The sequence below is a fragment of the Zonotrichia albicollis genome, chromosome 1, assembly GCF_047830755.1.
Source record: "Zonotrichia albicollis isolate bZonAlb1 chromosome 1, bZonAlb1.hap1, whole genome shotgun sequence".
Taxonomy (NCBI): domain Eukaryota; kingdom Metazoa; phylum Chordata; class Aves; order Passeriformes; family Passerellidae; genus Zonotrichia; species Zonotrichia albicollis.
Genome location: NC_133819.1, coordinates 154605182 through 154625430, shown reverse-complemented (window position 1 = coordinate 154625430; position 20249 = coordinate 154605182). Strand labels below are relative to the sequence as shown.

Sequence of the window (20249 nt, the reverse complement as noted above, 5' to 3'; positions counted from 1 at the left end):
TTTAGGAATTTTTTTCCTTATTTATTTTAATTTAGGTGGGATTTAATGGAAATGTTGGGGAATTGTTTGAGATTTTTTGGGAATTTTTTGGGAATTTTTTGGAGAATTTTTTGGAATTTTTTTAGAATTTTTAGGATTTTTTTTAGAATTTTTAGGAATTTTTTTTCCTTTTTTATTTTGATTTTAGGTGGGATTTTATGGAAATGTTGGGGAATTGATTGAGACTTTTTGGGGGGGTTTTATGGGAATTTTTTGGGAATTTTTTTTTGAATTTTTAGGATTTTTTTTAGAATTTTTTAGGATTTTTTTTAGAATTTTTAGGATTTTTTTCCTTATTTATTTTGATTTCAGGTGGGATTTTATGGAAATGTTGGGGAATTGTTTGAGATCTTTTGGGGGGATTTTATGGGAATTTTTTTGGAATTTTTAGGAATTTTTTTAGAATTTTTAGGAATTTTTTTAGAATTTTTAGGAATTTTTTTTCCTTATTTATTTTGATTTTAGGTGGGATTTTATGGAAATGTTGGGGAATTGTTTGAGATTTTTTGGGGGGATTTTATGGGAATTTTTGGAGAATTTTTAGGAATTTTTTTAGAATTTTTAGGATTTTTTTTCCTTATTTATTTTGATTTTAGGTGGGATTTTATGGAAATGTTGGGGAATTGTTTGAGATTTTTTGGGGAGATTTTATGGGAATTTTTTGGGAATTTTTTGAGAATTTTGGGAATTTTTTTTTTTAATTTTTAGGAATTTTTTTAGAATTTTTAGGATTTTTTTTAGAATTTTTAGGAATTTTTTTCCTTATTTATTTTAATTTAGGTGGGATTTAATGGAAATGTTGGGGAATTGTTTGAGATTTTTTGGGAATTTTTTGGGAATTTTTTGGAGAATTTTTTGGAATTTTTTTAGAATTTTTAGGATTTTTTTTAGAATTTTTAGGAATTTTTTTTCCTTTTTTATTTTGATTTTAGGTGGGATTTTATGAACATTTTGGGGAATTGTTTGAGATTTTTTGGGGGGATTTTATGGGGATTTTTTGGGAATTTTTTTAGAATTTTTAGGATTTTTTTTAGAATTTTTAGGATTTTTTTTTTCCTTTTTAATTTTGATTTTAGGTGGGATTTTATGGAAATGTTGGGGAATTGTTTGAGATTTTTGGGGGGATTTTATGGGAATTTTTGGAGAATTTTGGGGCAGGAATTTTTGGTAATTATTTCTGAGTTTTATGGGAAATTTTTTTTACTTTTTTTTCTTTTTTAGGTCTTTTTAGGGGGGATTTTTTGGGGGAGTTTTTTAAATTTTGATTTTATTTTTTGTGGGGATTCTTTGGGATTTTTTAGATTTTATTTTTAATTTTTAGGATATTTTTTGGGGTTTTCTTTGGGGTTTTAATGGGGATTTTTGGAGGGTTTATTTGGGGATTTTTGGGGGTTTTCATTGGAAATTTTTTGGATTTCTGGGATTTTTTGGGATATTTTTTGGGTTTTCTTTGGGCTATTTATGGGAGTGCTTTTTTAGATTTTTTATTTCGTTTTTTGGGCTTTTTGGGGGGATTTTGGGGAGAATTCTTATATTGGGGAGAATTTTTATTTTGGGATTTTTTAATGATTTTTTTTTAATTTTTTGGGTTTTTTCTTTGTGATTTTTGTGGGGATTTTTTTTTAGGAATTCTCGATTTTTCCCATTTTTTTTCCCATTTTTTCCCTCAGGTTCTGGGCAGGAGGATCCCCCCAGAATGTTTTTGAGGGGAGGTTCTGGAATTTTGGGAGGATTTTTTTGGATTTTTTTGGGATTTTTGGGGGGATTTTTTTTTTAATTTTTTGATTTTTTTAATGAGATTTTTGGGCGGAATTTTCTGGGAAATTGTGAATCATTTTTTCAGATTTATGGGATTTTTTTTATTATTCCTTGGGGTTTTTTGGGGATTTTTTTGGATTTTGTGGGATGTTTTGGGTGGGAGGTTTCATTGGGGTTTTTATGGGATATTTTTTGGGGATTTTTTAGCGTTTTCTTTGGGCTTTTAATGGGAATTTTTTTTTACCTTTTTTTTTTCCTTTTGGGGGGGAATTTTTTTGGTATTTTTTTAATAATTTTTTTTCATTTTTTGGCCTTTTTTTTGCAATTTTTTGTCGGAATTTTTTTAGGAATTCCCGATTTTCCCATTTTTCCCACAAGTTCTGGGCAGGAGAATTCCCCCAGATTTTCTGGGGAATTTTTAGGGGATTTTTTTTGGGATTCATGGGATTTTTAGGAGGGATTCTTTGGGATTTTTAGATTTTTTTTTTTTTTACTTTTTAGGATATTTTTTGGGGTTTTCTTTGGGGTTTTAATGGGGATTTTTGGCGGGTTTATTTGGGGTTTTTTGGGGGTTTTCATTGGAAATTTTTTGGATTTCTGGGATTTTTTGGGGGTATTTTTTGGGTTTTCTTTGGGCTATTTATGGGAGTGCTTCTTTAGATTTTTTATTTCCTTTTTTTTGGGCTTTTGGGGGGGATTTTGGAGAGAATTTTTATTTTGGGATTTTTTTAATAATTTTTTTTAATTTTTTGGCCTTTTCTTTGCGATTTTTGTGAGATTTTTTTTTCAGGAATTCCCGATTTTCCCATTTTTTCCTTTCCCGCAGGTTCTGGGCAGGAGAATCCCCCCGAATGTTTTTGAGGGGAGGTTCTGGAATTTTGGGAGGATTTTTTTGGATTTTTCTGGGATTTTTGGGGGGATTTTTTTTTTTAATTTTATGATTTTTTGATGAGATTTTTGGGAGGAATTTTCTGGGAATTTGTGAGTCATTTTTTCAGATTTATGGGATTTTTTTTATTATTTCTTGGGGTTTTTTGGGGATTTTTGGGGATTTTGTGGGATGTTTTGGGTGGGAGGTTTCATTGGGGTTTTTATGGGATATTTTTGGGATTTTTTAGCGTTTTCTTTGGGCTTTTAATGGGAATTTTTTTTCCCTTTTGGGGGGGATTTTTTTGGGATTTTTTTAATAATTTTTTTTTAATTTTTTGGTTTTTTTCTTTGCGATTTTTGTGGGAATTTTTTTCAGGAATTCCTGATTTTCCCATTTTTTTTCCCATTTTTTCCCGCAGGTTCTGGGCAGGAGAATCCCCCCAGAATTTTTGGGGGATCTTTAGGGGATTTTTAGGGGATTCATTGGATTTTTAGGGGGGGATTCTTTGGGATTTTTTAGATTTTTTTTTAATTTTTAGGATATTTTTGGGGTTTTCCTTGGGGGTTTCATGGGGATTTTTGGAGGGTTTATTTGGGGATTTTTGGGGGTTTTCATTGGAAATTTTTTTGATTTCTGGGATTTTTTTGGGGTATTTTTTGGGTTTTCTTTGGGCTATTTATGGGAGTGCTTTTTTAGATTTTTTATTTTCTTTTTTTTTGGGCTTTTGGGGGGATTTTGGGGAGAATTTTTATTTTGGTTTTTTTTTATGATTTTTTTTTATTTTTTGGTTTTTTTCTTTGCAATTTTTGTGGGGATTTTTTTCAGGAATTCCTGATTTTCCCATTTTTTCCCTTTCCCGCAGGTTCTGGGCAGGAGAATCCCCCCGAATGTTTTTGAGGGGAGGTTCTGGAATTTTGGGAGGATTTTTTTGGATTTTTCTGGGATTTTTGGGGGATTTTTTTTTTATTTTATGATTTTTATAATGAGATTTTTTGGGAGGAATTTTCTGGGAATTTGTGAGTCATTTTTTCAGATTTGTGGGATTCTCTTTTCTATTTTTTGGGGTTTTTTGGGGGCATTTTTTTGATTTTGTGGGATGTTTTGGGTGGGAGGTTTCATTGGGGTTTTTATGGGATATTTTTGGGGAATTTTGAGTGTTTTCTTTGGGCTTTTTATGGGAATTTTTTTTCCCTTTTGGGGGGGATTTTTTTGGGATTTTTAAATGATTTTTTTTTAATTTTTTGGTTTTTTTCTTTGCGATTTTTGTGGGAATTTTTTCAGGAATTCCCGATTTTCCCATTTTTTCCCATTTTTTCCTTTCCCGCAGGTTGTGGGCAGGAGGATCCCCCCGGAGCAGCTGCTGGGGCTGCTCCTGGCCCTGCTGGAATCCTGGGACGATCCCGAGCGGGATTGCGCCCGCGCCGCCGCCGCCATCGGCAACGCCCTCATCCGGGAGCGCGGGGCCATCCTGCAGGAAAAGGTCCGAAATCACAAAAATTCCTGCCCCAAAATGCCCAAAATTCAGTCCCAAAAAATTCCCAGAATTCACAAAATTCAGTCCCAAAAAATTAAAAAAAAATCCAAAAAATTCCATCCCACAATTCCCAAAAATTCAGTGCTAAAATTCCTGAAATGCAGTTCCCAAAATTCCATCTCAAAGTTCCCCAAATAAATCCCCAAATTGCTTCCCAGAATCCCCCAAATCCATGAAATTCAGTCACAAAATTCCTGAAATTCTTACCCAAAATTCCCCAAGTAAATCTCAAAACTGATTCCCAGAATTCCCAAATTTAATTCTCAAAAATTCCCAAAATAAGTCCTAAAATACATCCCAAAATTCATTCCCAAAATTCCTGACATGAATTCCCCAAATTCCTCATCCGGGAGCGCGGAGCCATCCTGCAGGAAAAGGTCGGAAAGCCCAAAAAATCCTGCCCCAAAATGCCCAAAATTCCGTCCCAAAAAATTCCCAGAATTCCCAAAATTCAGTCCCAAAAAATTCCCAGAATTCCCAAAATTAATTCCCAAAATTCCCCAAATTCCTCATCCGGGAGCGCGGAGCCATCCTGCAGGAAAAGGTCCGAAATTCCCAAAAATTCAGGCCCCAAAATGCCCAAAATTCTGTCCCAAAAAATTCCCAAAATTCAGTCCCAAAGTTTCCTGAAATTCCTCATCCGGGAGCTGGGAGCCATCCTGCAGGAAAAGGTCCAAAATCCCAAAAATTCATGGCCCAAAATGCCCAAAATTCAGTCCCAAAAAATTCCCAAAATTCAGTCCCAGAAATTCCCCAAATTCACAAAAATCAATCTCAAAATTCCCGAAATTCCCAAAATAAGTCCCAAAAATAATTCCCAAAAATTCCCAAATTTAAGTCCCAAAAATCCCCAAATGAGTCCCAAAGCTAATTCCCAAAATTAATTCCCAGAATTTCTGCTGCAAGAAAGGGGAGGGATCCTGCAGGAAAAGGTCCGAAATCCCAAAATTCCCCAAAATTCCTGAAATTCGGTCCCAAAATTCCCCAAATTCCTCATCCGGGAGCGCGGAGCCATCCTGCAGGAAAAGGTCTGAAATTCCCAAAAATTCCTGCCCCAAAATTCCCAAAATTCCATCCCAAATTTCCAAAAAATTCCATTCCAAAATTCCCAAAATTCCGTCCCAAAATTCCCCAAGTAAATCTCAAAATTGATCCCCAGAATTCCCAAATTTAATTCCCGAAAAATTCCCAAAATTCAGTCCCGGAATTCCCAAAATACATCCCAAAATAAATCCCAAAATTAATTCCCAAAATTCCCCAAATTCCTCATCCGGGAGCGCGGAGCCATCCTGCAGGAAAAGGTCTGAAATTCCAAAAATTCCTACCCAAAATTCCCAAAATTCAGTCCCAAAAAATTCCCAAAATTCAGTCCCAAAGTTTCCCGAAATTCCCAAAATTCCTCATCTGGGAGTGCGGAGCCATCCTGCAGGAAAAGGTCCAAAATCCCAAAAATTCCTGCCCCAAAATGCCCAAAATTCAGTCCCAAAAAATTCCCAGAATTCCCAAAATTCAGTCCTGAAATTCCCAAATTTCCTGATCCGGGAGCGCGGAGCCATCCTGCAGGAAAAGGTCACCCTTCCATTAAAAATTCCTGCCCCAAAATTCCAAAAAAAATCCAAAAAATTCCATCCCACAATTCCCAAAAATTCAGTCCTAAAAATTCCTGAAATTGAATCCCAAAAATTCCCAAAATTCAGTCTCAAAGTTCCCCCAAATAAATCCCAAAATTGCTTCCAAGAATTCCCCAAATTCATGAAATTCAGTCTCAAAATTCCCAGAATTCCTGAAATTCACACCCAAAATTCCCCAAATAAATCTCAAAATTGGTCCCCAGAATTCCCAAATTTAATTCCCAAAAAATTCCCAAAATTCAGTCCCAGAATTCCCAAAATAAATCCCAAAATAAATCCCAAAACAAATCCCAAAATACATCCCAAAATTAATTCCCAAAATTCCCCAAATTCCTCATCCGGGAGCGCGGGGCCATCCTGCAGGAAAAGGTCTGAAATACCAAAAATTCCTGCCCCAAAATGCCCAAAATTCCGTCCCAAAAAATTCCCAGAAATTCCCAAAATTCAGTCCCAAAAAATTACCAAAATTCAGTCCCAAAGTTTCCTGAAATTCCCAAATTTCCTCATCCGGGAGCGCGGAGCCATCCTGCAGGAAAAGGTCTGAAATCCCAAAAATTCCAGCCCCAAAATTCCCAAAATTCCGTCCCAAATTTCCAAAGAAATTCCATTCCAAAACTCCCAAAATTCCGTCCCAAAATTCCTGAAATTCACACCCAAAATTCCCCAAGTAAATCTCAAAATTGATCCCCAGAATTCCCAAATTTAATTCCCAAAAAATTCCCAAAATTCAGTCCCGGAATTCCCAAAATAAATCCCAAAATAAATCCCAAAATTAATTCCCAAAATTCCTGACATGAATTCCCAAAATTCCTCATCCGGGAGTGCGGGGCCATCCTGCAGGAAAAGGTCGGAAATCCCAAAAATTCCTGCCCCAAAATGCCCAAAATTCAGTCCCAAAAAATTCCCAGAAATTCCCAAAATTCAGTCCCAAATTTCCAAAAAATTCCATTCCAAAATTCCCAAAATTCCTGAAATTCACACCCAGAATTCCCCAAGTAAATCTCAAAATTGATCCCCAGAATTCCCAAATTTATTTCCCAAAAATTCCCAAAATTCAGTCCTGGAATTCCCAAAATAAATCCCAAAATACATCCCAAAATGAATTCCCAAAATTCCTGAAATGAATCCCCAAAATTCCTCATCCGGGAGCGGGGAGCCATCCTGCAGGAAAAGGTCTGAAATCCCAAAATTCCCAAAATTCCGTCCCAAAAAATTCCCAGAATTCCCAAAATTTACTCCCAAAAATTCCATCCCCAAATTCCCCAAATAAATCCCAAAGTTGATTCCCAGAATTCACGAAATTCATTCCCAAAAATTCCCCAAATTCAGGAAAATCAATCTCAAAATTCCCAAAATTCCCAAAATTAAGTCCCAAAAATAATTCCCAAAAATTCCCAAATTTAAGGCCCAAAAATTCCCCAATTTAAGTCTGAAAATTAATTCCCAAATTTCACAGAATTCCTGCTCCAGGAAAGGGGAGGGATCCTGCAGGAAAAGGTCGGAAATCCCAAAATTCCCAAAATTTACTCCCAAATTTCCAAAAAATTCCATCCCACAATTCCCAAAAATTCCGTCCTAAAAATTCCTGAAATTGAATCCCAAAAATTCCCAAAATTCAGTCTCAAAGTTCCCCCAAATAAATCCCAAAATTGCTTCCAAGAATACCCCAAATTCATGAAACTCAGTCTCAAAATTCCTGAAATTCACACCCAAAATTCCCCTAGTAAATCACAAAATTAATCCCCAGAATTCCCAAATGTAATTCCCAAAAATTCCAAAAATTCAGTCCCGGGATTCCCAAAAGAAATCCCAAATTACATCCCAAAATACATCCCAAAATGAATTCCCAAAATTCCTGACATGAATTCCCAAAATTCCCCAAATTCCTCATCTGGGAGTGCGGAGCCATCCTGCAGGAAAAGGGCACCATTCCCAAAAATTCCTGCCCCAAAATTCCCAAAATTCAGTCCCAGAAATTCCCAAAATTTACTCCCAAAAACTCCATCCCAAAGTTCCTGAAATTCCATCCCCAAATTCCCCAAATAAATCCCAAAGTTGATTCCCAGAATTCACAAAATTCATTCCCAAAAATTCCCCAAATTCCCCAAAATCAATCTCAAAATTCCCAAAATTCAGTCCCAGAAATTCCCAACATTTACTCCAAAATTCCAAAAAATTCCATCCCACAATTCCCAAAAATTCAGTCCTAAAAATTCCTGAAATTGAATCCCAAAAATTCCCAAAATTCAGTCTCAAAGTTCCCCCAAATAAATCCCCAAATTGCTTCCAAGAATTCCCCAAATTCATGAAATTCAGTCTCAAAATTCCTGAAATTCACACCCAAAATTCCCAAGTAAATCTCAAAATTGATCCCCAGAATTCCCAAATTTAATTCCCAAAAAATTCCCAAAATTCAGTCCCGGAATTCCCAAAATAAATCCCAAAATACATCCCAAAATTAATTCCCAAAATTCCTGACATGAATTCCCAAAATTCCCCAAATTCCTCATCCGGGAGCGCGGAGCCATCCTGCAAGAAAAGGTCCGAAATCCCAAAAATTCCTGCCCCAAAATGCCCAAAATTCAGTCCCAGAAATTCCCAAAATTTACACCAAAATTCAAAAAAATTCCATCCCACAATTCCCAAAAATTCAGTCCTAAAAATTCCTGAAATTGAATCCCAAAAATTCCCAAAATTCAGTCTCAAAGTTCCCCCAAATAAATCCCAAAATTGCTTCCCAGAATTCCCAAATTCATGAAACTCAGTCTCAAAATTCCTGAAATTCACACCCAAAATTCCCCAAGTAAATCTCAAAATTGATTCCCAGAATTCCCAAATTTAATTCCCAAAAAATTCCCAAAATTCAGTCCCGGAATTCCCAAAATAAATCCCAAAATACATCCCAAAATGAATTCCCAAAATTCCTGACATGAATTCCCAAAATTCGCACTCTCATCCGGGAGCGCGGAGCCATCCTGCAGGAAAAGGTCTGAAAGCCCAAAAATTCCTGCCCCAAAATTCCCAAAATTCAGTCCCAAAAAATTCCCAAAATTCAGTCCCAAAGTTTCCCGAAATTCCCAAATTTCCTCATCCGGGAGCGCGGAGCCATCCTGCAGGAAAAGGTCCGAAATCCCAAAAATTCCTGCCCCAAAATGCCCAAAATTCAGTCCCAAAAAATTCCCAGAATTCCCAAAATTCAGTCCTGAAATTCCCAAATTTCCTGATCCGGGAGCGCGGAGCCATCCTGCAGGAAAAGGTCACCCTTCCATTAAAAATTCCTGCCCCAAAATTCCAAAAAAAATCCAAAAAATTCCATCCCACAATTCCCAAAAATTCAGTCCTAAAAATTCCTGAAATTGAATCCCAAAAATTCCCAAAATTCAGTCTCAAAGTTCCCCCAACTAAATCCCAAAATTGCTTCCAAGAATTCCCCAAATTCATGAAATTCAGTCTCAAAATTCCCAGAATTCCTGAAATTCACACCCAAAATTCCCCAAGTAAATCTCAAAATTGATCCCCAGAATTCCCAAATTTAATTCCCAAAAAATTCCCAAAATTCAGTCCCGGAATTTCCAAAATAAATCCAAAAATAAATCCCAAAATGAATTCCCAAAATTCCCTAAATTCCTCATCCGGGAGTGCGGAGCCATCCTGCAGGAAAAGGTCTGAAATCCCAAAATTCCCAAAATTCCCAAAATTCCATCCCAAAAAATTCCCAGAATTCCCAAAATTTACTCCCAAAAATTCCATCCCCAAATTCCCCAAATAAATCCCAAAGTTGATTCCCAGAATTCAGGAAATTCATTCCCAAAAATTCCCCAAATTCACGAAATTCAATCTCAAAATTCCCAAAATGAATTCCTAAAGTTCCAAAATTCATTCCCAAAATTCCAGAAATTCATTCCCAAAATTTCCCAAAATTCAGTCCCAAAAAGTTCCCGAAATTCAGTCCCAAAAATTCCTCAAATTCGCAAAATTCGTTCCCAATTATCCCAAGGATCCCATCCCAAACCCACCTGGGATGATCCCAAGGATCCCACCCCAAACCCATCCGGGATGATCCCAAGGATCCCATCCAGGATGATCCCAAGGATCCCACCCCAAACCCATTGGTGCTGATCCCAAGGATCCCATCTGGGATGATCCCAAGGATCCCACCCCAAACCCACCTGGGACGATCCCAAGGATCCCATCCCAAACCCATCAGGGATGATCCCAAGGATCCCACCCCAAACTCACCTGGAATTATCGCAGTGATCCCATCCCAAGGGTCCCATCCAGGATGATCCCAAGGATCCCATCCAGGATGATCCCAAGGATCCCATCCAGGATGATCCCAAGGATCCCACCCCAAACCCATCCAGGATGATCCCAAGGCTCTCACCCCAAACTCACCTGGAATTATCGCAGTGATTCCATCCCAAGGATCCCATTGGGGATGATCCCAAGGATCCCATCCTGGATGATCCCAAGGAACCCACCCCAAACCCACCTGGGATGATCCCAAGGATCCCACCCAGGATTACCGAAGGATCCCACCCCCAATCCATCGGGGATGATCCCAAGGATCCCATCTGGGATGGTACCAAGGCTCCCACCTGAGATAATCCCAAGGATGTCATTGGGGATGATCCCAAGGATCCCATCCCAAACCCAGCTGTGATTATTCCAAGGATCCCACCCCAAACCCACCTGGGACGATCCCCAGGATCCCATCCAGGATGATCCCAAGGCTCTCACCCAAAACTCACCTGGAATTATCGCAGTGATTTCATCCCAAGGATCCCATGTGAGATGACCCCAAGGATCCCATCTGAGATGATCCCAAGGATCCCACCCCAAGCCCATGTGAGATGATCCCAAGGATCCCATTGGGGATGATCCCAAGGATCCCATCCTGGATGATCCCAAGGATCCCACCCCAAACCCATCGGGGATGATCCCAACGATACCATCCAGGATGATCCCAAGGATCCCGTCCCAAACTCAGCTGTGATTATCCCAAGGATCCCACCCCCAATCCATCTGGGATGATCCCAAGGATCCCATCCAGGACAATCCCAAGGATCCCATCCGGGATGATCCCAAGACTCTCACCCCAAACTCACCTGGAATTATCGCAGTGATTCCATCCCAACGATCCCATCTGGGACGATCTCAAGGATCCCACCCAGGATGATCCCAAGGCTCCCATCCGGGACGATCCCAAGGATTCCATCTGGGACGATCCCAAGGATCCCATCTGGGATGATCCTCAGGATCCCATCCAGGATGATCCCAAGGATCCCACCACAAACCCATTGGGACTGATCCCAAGGATCCCATGTGGGATGATCCCAAGGGTCCCATCCCAACAATCCCATGTGGGATTATCCTAAGGATCCCACCCCAAAGCCATTGGGGCTGATCCCAACGATCCCATCCAGGTTGATCCCAAGGATCCCACCTAGGATGATCCCAATGATCCCATCCAGGCTGATCCCAAGGGTCCCACCCCAAACCCATTGGGGATGATCCCAAGGATTTCAACTGGGACGATCCCAAGGATCCCAACCACAATAATCCAAAGGCTCCCACCCCAAACCCATCCAGGATGATCCCATCCCATTTTCCCTCCTTTCCCAGCTCCTCGTTCCCATTTTTCCTGCAGGTTTTGGTGTTCCCATTTTCCCTCCTTTTCCATCTCCTCATTCCCATTTCCCTCCTTTTCCATCTCCTCATTCCCATTTCCCATCTCCTCATTCCCATTTCCCATCTCCTCATTCCCATTTTCCCACCTTTCCCAGCTCCTCATTCCCATTTCCCACCTTTTCCATCTCCTCATTCCCATTTTCCCTCCTTTTCCATCTTCTCATTCCCATTTCCCATCTCCTCATTCCCGTTTTCCCTCCTTTCCCAGTTCCTCATTCCCATTTTCCATCTCCTCATTCCCATTTCCCTCCTTTCCCAGCTCCTCATTCCCATTTTCCACCTTTCCCAGTCCCTCATTCCCATTTTTCCTGCAGGTTTTGGTGTTCCCCATTTCCCTCCTTTCCCATCTCCTCATTCCCATTTCCCTCCTTTCCCATCTCCTCATTCCCGTTTTTCCCGCAGGTCCCGTTGCTGCTGGCAGCCCTGCATGCACGGTTGCAAATCCTGCAGCAGGATGAGGATGACCAGGATGTGCAGCTGCAGCTGCAGCGGGCGGCGCAGAGCTGGGTGTTCCCATTTCCCCCCTTTCATTCCCGTTTTTCCCGCAGGTCCCGGAGCTGCTGGCAGCACTGCATGCACGGCTGCAAATCCTGCAGCAGGATGAGGACGATCAGGATGTGCAGCTGCAGCTGCAGCGAGCGCAGAGCTCGCTGTTCCCAATTTTCCCAATTTTCCCATTTCATCATTCCCATTTCCCCGCAGGTCCCGGAGCTGCTGGCAGTGCTGCATGCGCGGTTGCAATTCCTGCAGCAGGATGAGGAGGATCAGGAGGTGCAGCTGCAGCTGCAGCGAGCGGTGCAGGGCTGGGGGTTCCCATTTCCCCCCTTTCATTCCCGTTTTTCCCGCAGGTCCCGGAGCTGCTGGCAGCCCTGCATGCGCGGTTGCAATTCCTGCAGCAGGATGAGCAGGACCAGGACGTGCAGCTGCAGCTGCAGCGGGCAGCGCAGAGCTGGGTGTTCCAAATTCTCCCACTTTTCCCATCTCCTCATTCCCATTTTCCCTTCTTTTCCATCTCCTCATTCCCATTTTTCCTGCAGGTTTTGGTGTTCCCCATTTCCCTCCTTTCCCATCTCCTCATTCCCATTTTCCATCTCCTCATTCCCATTTCCGTCCTTTCCCATTTCCTCATACCCATTTCCCTCCTTTCCTAGCTCCTCATTCCCATTTTCCCTTCTTTCCCAGCTCCTCATTCCCATTTTCCCTCCTTTTCCATCTTCTCATTCCCATTTTCCATCTCCTCATTCCCATTTCCCTCCTTTCCCATCTCCTCATTCCCATTTTCCCTCCTTTTCCATCTCCTCATTCCCATTTTCCCACCTTTCCCAGTTCCTCATTCCCATTTTCCTCCTTTTCCATCTCCTCATTCCTACTTCCCATCTCGTCATTCCCATTTTCCACCTCTCCCATCTCCTCATTCCCATTTTCCATCTCCTCATTCCCATTTTCCATCTCCTCATTCCCATTTTCCCTCCTTTCCCATCTCCTCATTCCCATTTCCCATCTCCTCATTCCCATTTCCCACCTTTCCCAGTTCCTCATTCCCATTTTCCCACTTTTTTCCATCTCCTCATTCCCATTTCCCATCTCCTCTTTCCCATTTCCCTCCTTTCCCATCTCCTCATTCCCATTTCCTTCCTTTTCCATATTCTCATTCCCATTTCCCTCCTTTCCCATCTGCTCATTCCCATTTCCCTCCTTTCCCATCTCCTCATTCCCATTTCCCATCTTCTCATTCCCATTTCTCTCCTTTCCCATCTCCTCATTCCCATTTCCCTCCTTTCCCATCTCCTCATTCCCATTTCCCATCTCCTCATTCCCATTTCCCTCCTTTCCCATCTCCTCATTCCCATTTTCCATTTTCTCATTCCCATTTTCCATCTTCTCATTCCCATTTCTCTCCTTTCCCATCTCCTCATTCCCATTTTCCATCCTCTCATTCCCATTTCCCACCTTTTCCATCTCCTCATTCCCATTTTTCCTGCAGGTTTTGGTGTTCCCATTTTCCACCCTTTCCCACCTTTCATTCCCATTTCCTGCAGGTCCCGGAGCTGCTGGCAGCCCTGCATGCACGGCTGCAATTCCTGCAGCAGCAGCAGGATGATCAGGAGGTGCAGCTGCAGCTGCAGCGGGCGGCGCAGAGCTCGGTGTTCCAAATTTTCCCACTATTCCCAGCTCCTCATTCCCATTTTCCCTCCTTTCCCATCTCCTCATTCCCATTTTCCCTCCTTTTCCATCTCCTCGTTCCCATTTTCCATCTCCTCATTCCCATTTCCCTCCTTTCCCAGCTCCTCATTCCCATTTTTCCTGCAGGTTTTGGTGTTCCCCATTTCCCTCCTTTCCCATCTTCTCATTCCCATTTCCCTCCTTTCCCAGCTCCTCATTCCCATTTCCTACCTTTTCCATCTCCTCATTCCCATTTTCCTACCTTTTCCATCTCCTCATTCCCATTTCCCTCCTTTCCCAGCTCCTCATTCCCATTTTCCTCCTTTTCCATCTTCTCATTCGCATTTTCCATCTTCTCACTCCCATTTTCCCTCCTTTCCCATCTCCTCTTTCCCATTTCTCTCCTTTCCCAGTTCCTCATTCCCATTTTCCCATCTCCTCATTCCCATTTTCCTCCTTTTCCATCTCCTCATTCCCATTTCCCATCTCCTCATTCCCATTTTCCCATCTCCTCACTCCCATTTCCCTCCTTTCCCATCTCCTCATTCCCATTTCCCTCCTTTCCCATCTCCTCACTCCCATTTCCCTCCTTTCCCATCTCCTCATTCCCATTTCCCTCCTTTCCCATCTCCTCATTCCCATTTCCCTCCTTTCCCATCTCCTCATTCCCATTTCCCACCTTTCCCATCTCCTCATTCCCATTTTCCATCTCCTCATTCCCATTTCCCTCCTTTTCCATCTCCTCACTCCCATTTCCCACCTTTCCCAGTTCCTCATTCCCATTTTCCCTCCTTTCCCATCTCCTCACTCCCATTTCCCACCTTTCCCAGTTCCTCATTCCCATTTTCCCACCTTTTCCATCTCCTCATTCCCATTTCCCTCCTTTCCCAGCTCCTCATTCCCATTTTCCCACCTTTTCCATCTTCTCATTCCCATTTTTCCTGCAGGTTTTGGTGTTCCCATTTTCCACCCTTTCCCACCTTTCATTCCCATTTCTCGCAGGTCCCAGAGCTGCTGGCGGCGCTGCATGCGCAGCTGCATTTCCTGCAGTAGCAGCAGGATGAGGTGCAGCTGCAGCTGCAGCGGGCGGCGCAGAGCTCAGTGTTCCCAATTTTCCACTTTTCCCAGCTCCTCATTCCCATTTCCCACCTTTCCCATCTCCTCATTCCCATTTTCCCTCCTTTTCCATCTCCTCGTTCCCATTTTCCATCTCCTCATTCCCATTTCCCTCCTTTCCCATCTCCTCACTCCCATTTCCCTCCTTTCCCATCTCCTCATTCCCATTTCCCTCCTTTCCCATCTCCTCATTCCCATTTCCCTCCTTTCCCATCTCCTCATTCCCATTTCCCACCTTTCCCATCTCCTCATTCCCATTTTCCATCTCCTCATTCCCATTTCCCTCCTTTTCCATCTCCTCACTCCCATTTCCCACCTTTCCCAGTTCCTCATTCCCATTTTCCCTCCTTTCCCATCTCCTCACTCCCATTTCCCACCTTTCCCAGTTCCTCATTCCCATTTTCCCACCTTTTCCATCTCCTCATTCCCATTTCCCTCCTTTCCCAGCTCCTCATTCCCATTTTCCCACCTTTTCCATCTTCTCATTCCCATTTTTCCTGCAGGTTTTGGTGTTCCCATTTTCCACCCTTTCCCACCTTTCATTCCCATTTCTCGCAGGTCCCAGAGCTGCTGGCGGCGCTGCATGCGCAGCTGCATTTCCTGCAGTAGCAGCAGGATGAGGTGCAGCTGCAGCTGCAGCGGGCGGCGCAGAGCTCAGTGTTCCCAATTTTCCACTTTTCCCAGCTCCTCATTCCCATTTCCCACCTTTCCCATCTCCTCATTCCCATTTTCCTCCTTTTCCATCTTCTCATTCGCATTTTCCATCTTCTCACTCCCATTTTCCCTCCTCTCCCATCTCCTCATTCCCATTTCCCTCCTTTCCCATCTCCTCATTCCTACTTCCCATCTCCTCATTCCCATTTCCCACCTTTCCCAGTTCCTCATTCCCATTTCCCATCTCCTCATTCCCATTTTTCTCCTTTCCCATCTCCTCATTCCCATTTCCCATCTCCTCATTCCCATTTCCCTCCTCTCCCATCTCCTCATTCCCATTTTCCCTCCTTTTCCATCTCCTCATTCCCATTTTCCATCTTCTCATTCCCATTTCTCATCTCCTCATTCCCATTTTTCTCCTTTCCCATCTCCTCATTCCCATTTCCTGCAGGTCCCGGAGCTGCTGGTGGCCCTGCATGCACGGCTGCAATTCCTGCAGCAGGATGAGGAGGATCAGGAGGTGCAGCTGCAGCTGCAGCGGGCGGCGCAGAGCTGGGTGTTCCCAATTTTCCCACTTTTCCCATTTCATCATTCCTGTTTTTCCCGCAGGTCCCGGAGCTGCTGGCAGCCCTGCATGCACAGCTGCATTTCCTGCAGCAGCAGCAGGATGAGGATGATCAGGAGGTGCAGCTGCAGCTGCAGCGGGCGGTGCAGAGCTCGGTGTTCCCAATTTTCCCACTTTTCCCAGTTCCTCATTCCCATTTCCCACCTTTTCCATCTCCTCATTCCCATTTCCCATCTCCTCATTCCCATTTTCCACCTTTCCCATCTCCTCATTCCCATTTTCCTCCTTTTCCATCTTCTCATTCCCATTTTCCATCTCCTCATTCCCATTTTCCCTCCTTTCCCATCTCCTCATTCCCATTTTCCATCCTTTTCCATCTCCTCATTCCCATTTTTCCTGCAGTTTTTGGTGTTCCCCATTTCCATCCTTTCCCACCTTTCATTCCCATTTCCCACAGGTCCCAGAGCTGCTGGCAGCCCTGCATGCGCGGTTGCAATTCCTGCAGCAGGATGAGGAGGATCAGGAGGTGCAGCTGCAGCTGCAGCGGGCGGCGCAGGGCTCGGTGTTCCCAATTTTCCCACTTTTCCCATTTCATCATTCCCGTTTTTCCCGCAGGTCCCGGAGCTGCTGGCAGCCCTGCATGCACGGCTGCAATTCCTGCAGCAGGATGAGGAGGATCAGGAGGTGCAGCTGCAGCTGCAGCGGGCGGCGCAGGGCTCGGTGTTCCCAATTTTCCCACTTTTCCCATTTCATCATTCCCGTTTTTCCTGCAGGTCCCGGAGCTGCTGGCAGCCCTGCATGCACGGTTGCAAATCCTGCAGCAGGATGAGGAGAAGCAGGAGGTGCAGCTGCAGCTGCAGCGGGCGGCGCAGGGCTGGGGGTTCCCATTTCATCATTCCCGTTTTTCCTGCAGATCCCGGAGCTGCTGGCAGCGCTGCATGCGCGCTTGCAATTCCTGCAGCAGGATGGGGATGACCAGGATGTGCAGCTGCAGCTGCAGCGGGCGGCGCAGGGCTGGGTGCTGCTCCTGGCGCTGCAGCACCCGCAGAGCGTGGTGGGGACCCTGCTGGGGAGCCCCCTGCCCTTCGACGGGTACGGGAATGGGATGGGGGGTCCTCGTTCCCAAATCCCACATCCCAAATCCCAAATCCCAAATGCAGACCTGGTCCCAAATCCCAAATCCCAAATCCCAAATCCCAAATCCAATATGCAATCCCAAAGCCAGCCCCGATCCCAAATCCAATATCCAATCCCAAATCCAGACCTGATCCCAAAGCCATCCCTGATCCCAAATCCAATATCCAATCCCAAATCCATCCCCAATCCCAAATCCAATATCCAATCCCAAATCCATCCCCGATCCCAAATCCAATATCCAATCCCAAATCCAGACCAGATCCCAAATCCAATATCCAATCCCAAATCCATCCCCGATCCCAAATCCAATATCCAATCCCAAATCCATCCCCAATCCCAAATCCAATATCCAATCCCAAATCCAATATCCAATCCCAAATCTATCCCCGATCCCAAATCCAATATCCAATCCCAAATCCAATATCCAATCCCAAATCCAATATCCAATCCCAAATCTATCCCCGATCCCAAATCCAATATCCAATCCCAAATCTAACCCCAATCCCAAATCCAATAATCCCAAATCTAACCCCGATCCCAAATCCAATATCCAATCCCAAATCTAACCCCGATCCCAAATCCAATATTCAAACCCAAATCCATCCCCGATCCCAAATCCAATATCCAATCCCAAATCCAATATCCAATCCCAAATCCAATATCCAATCCCAAATCTAATATCCAATCCCAAATCCAATATCCAATCCCAAATCTATCCCCAATCCCAAATCCAATATCCAATCCCAAATCCAATATCCAATCCCAAATCCAATATCCAATCCCAAATCCATCCCGGATCCCAAATCCAATATCCAATCCCAAATCCAATATCCAATCCCAAATCCATCCCCAATCCCAAATCCAATATCCAATCCCAAATCCATCCCGGATCCCAAATCCAATATCCAATCCCAAATCCATCCCCAATCCCAAATCCAATATCCAATCCCAAATCCAGCCCCGATCCCAAATCCATTCCCCAATCCCAAATCCATCCCCGATCCCAAATCCATTCCCCAATCCCAAATCCAATATCCAATCCCAAATCCATCCCCGATCCCAAATCCAATATCCAATCCCAAATCCAGACCAGATCCCAAATCCAATATCCAATCCCAAATCCAATATCCAATCCCAAATCCAATATCCAATCCCAAATCCAATATCCAATCCCAAATCCATCCCCGATCCCAAATCCAATATCCAATCCCAAATCCAGCCCCGATCCCAAATCCAATATCCAATCCCAAATCCAATATCCAATCCCAAATCCAATATCCAATCCCAAATCTAACCCCAATCCCAAATCCAGCCCCGATCCCAAATCTATCCCCGATCCCAAATCCAATATCCAATCCCAAATCCAGCCCCGATCCCAAATCCAATATCCAATCCCAAATCCAATATCCAATCCCAAATCCAGCCCCGATCCCAAATCCAATATCCAATCCCAAATCTATCCCCGACCCCAAATCCAATATCCAATCCCAAATCCATCCCCAGTCCCAAATCCATCCCCGATCCCAAATTCAATATCCAATCCCAAATCCAATATCCAATCCCAAATCCATCCCCAGTCCCAAATCCATCCCCGATCCCAAATTCAATATCCAATCCCAAATCCATCCCCAATCCCAAATCCAGCCCCGATCCCAAATCTATCCCCATTCCCAAATCCAATATCCAATCCCAAATCCCTGCCCCAAATCCAATATCAATCCCAAATCCAATATCCAATCCCAAATCCATCCCCGATGCCAAATCCAATATCCAATCCCAAATCCAATATCCAATCCCAAATCCAATATCCAATCCCAAATCCACCCCCGATCCCAAATCCAATATCCAATCCCAAATCCAATATCCAATCCCAAATCCAATATCCAATCCCAAATCCATCCCCGATCCCAAATCCAATATCCAATCCCAAATCTATCCCTGATCCCAAATCCAATATCCAATCCCAAATCCATCCCAGATCCCAAATCCAATATCCAATCCCAAATCCATCCCCGATCCCAAATCCAATATCCAATCCCAAATCTATCCCCGATCCCAAATCCAATATCCAATCCCAAATCCAATATCCAATCCCAAATCCAGTATCCAATCCCAAATCTATCCCTGATCCCAAATCCAATATCCAATCCCAAATCCAATATCCGATCCCAAATCCAATATCCAATCCCAAATCCAATATCCAATCCCAAATCCATCCCCAATCCCAAATCCAATATCCAATCCCAAATCCAATATCCAATCCCAAATCCAATATCCAATCCCAAATCTATCCCTGATCCCAAATCCAATATCCAATCCCAAATCCAATATCCAATCCCAAATCCATCCCCGATCCCAAATCCAATATCCAATCCCAAATCCAATATCCAATCCCAAATCTAACCCCGATCCCAAATCCAATATCCAATCCCAAATCCATCCCCATTCCCAAATCCAATATCCAATCCCAAATCCATCCCCGATCCCAAATCCAATATCCAATCCCAAATCCATCCCCATTCCCAAATCCAATATCCAATCCCAAATCCAATATCCAATCCCAAATCCAATATCCAATCCCAAATCCAATATCCAATCCCAAATCTATCCCTGATCCCAAATCCAATATCCAATCCCAAATCTATCCCCGATCCCAAATCCATCCCCAATCCCAAATCCAATATCCAATCCCAAATCCAGCCCCGATCCCAAATCCAGTATCCAATCCCAAATCTATCCCTGATCCCAAATCCAATATCCAATCCCAAATCCAATATCCAATCCCAAATCCAGCCCTGGTCCCAAATCCAATATCCAATCCCAAATCCATCCCCGATCCCAAATCCAATATCCAATCCCAAATCCAATATCCAATCCCAAATCCAGACCAGACCCCAAATCCAATATCCAATCCCAAATCCAGACCAGACCCCAAATCCAATATCCAATCCCAAATCCAATATCCAATCCCAAATCCATCCCCGATCCCAAATCCAATATCCAATCCCAAATCCAATATCCAATCCCAAATCCAATATCCAATCCCAAATCTATCCCCGATCCCAAATCCAATATCCAATCCCAAATCTA

General features: G+C 43.1%; 1 protein-coding gene across 1 annotated transcript in view; it reads left to right on the top strand.

Moving 5' to 3' along the window:
• MROH1 (maestro heat like repeat family member 1) overlaps positions 1-20249 on the top strand; it is a 157184-nt gene that overhangs the window by 87625 nt on the left and 49310 nt on the right. The window contains exons 16-17 of the mRNA XM_074558509.1: positions 3996-4148; positions 16936-17114. Coding sequence (XP_074414610.1) covers positions 3996-4148; positions 16936-17114 — 332 coding nt within the window. The remainder of the gene's footprint in view (positions 1-3995; positions 4149-16935; positions 17115-20249) is intronic.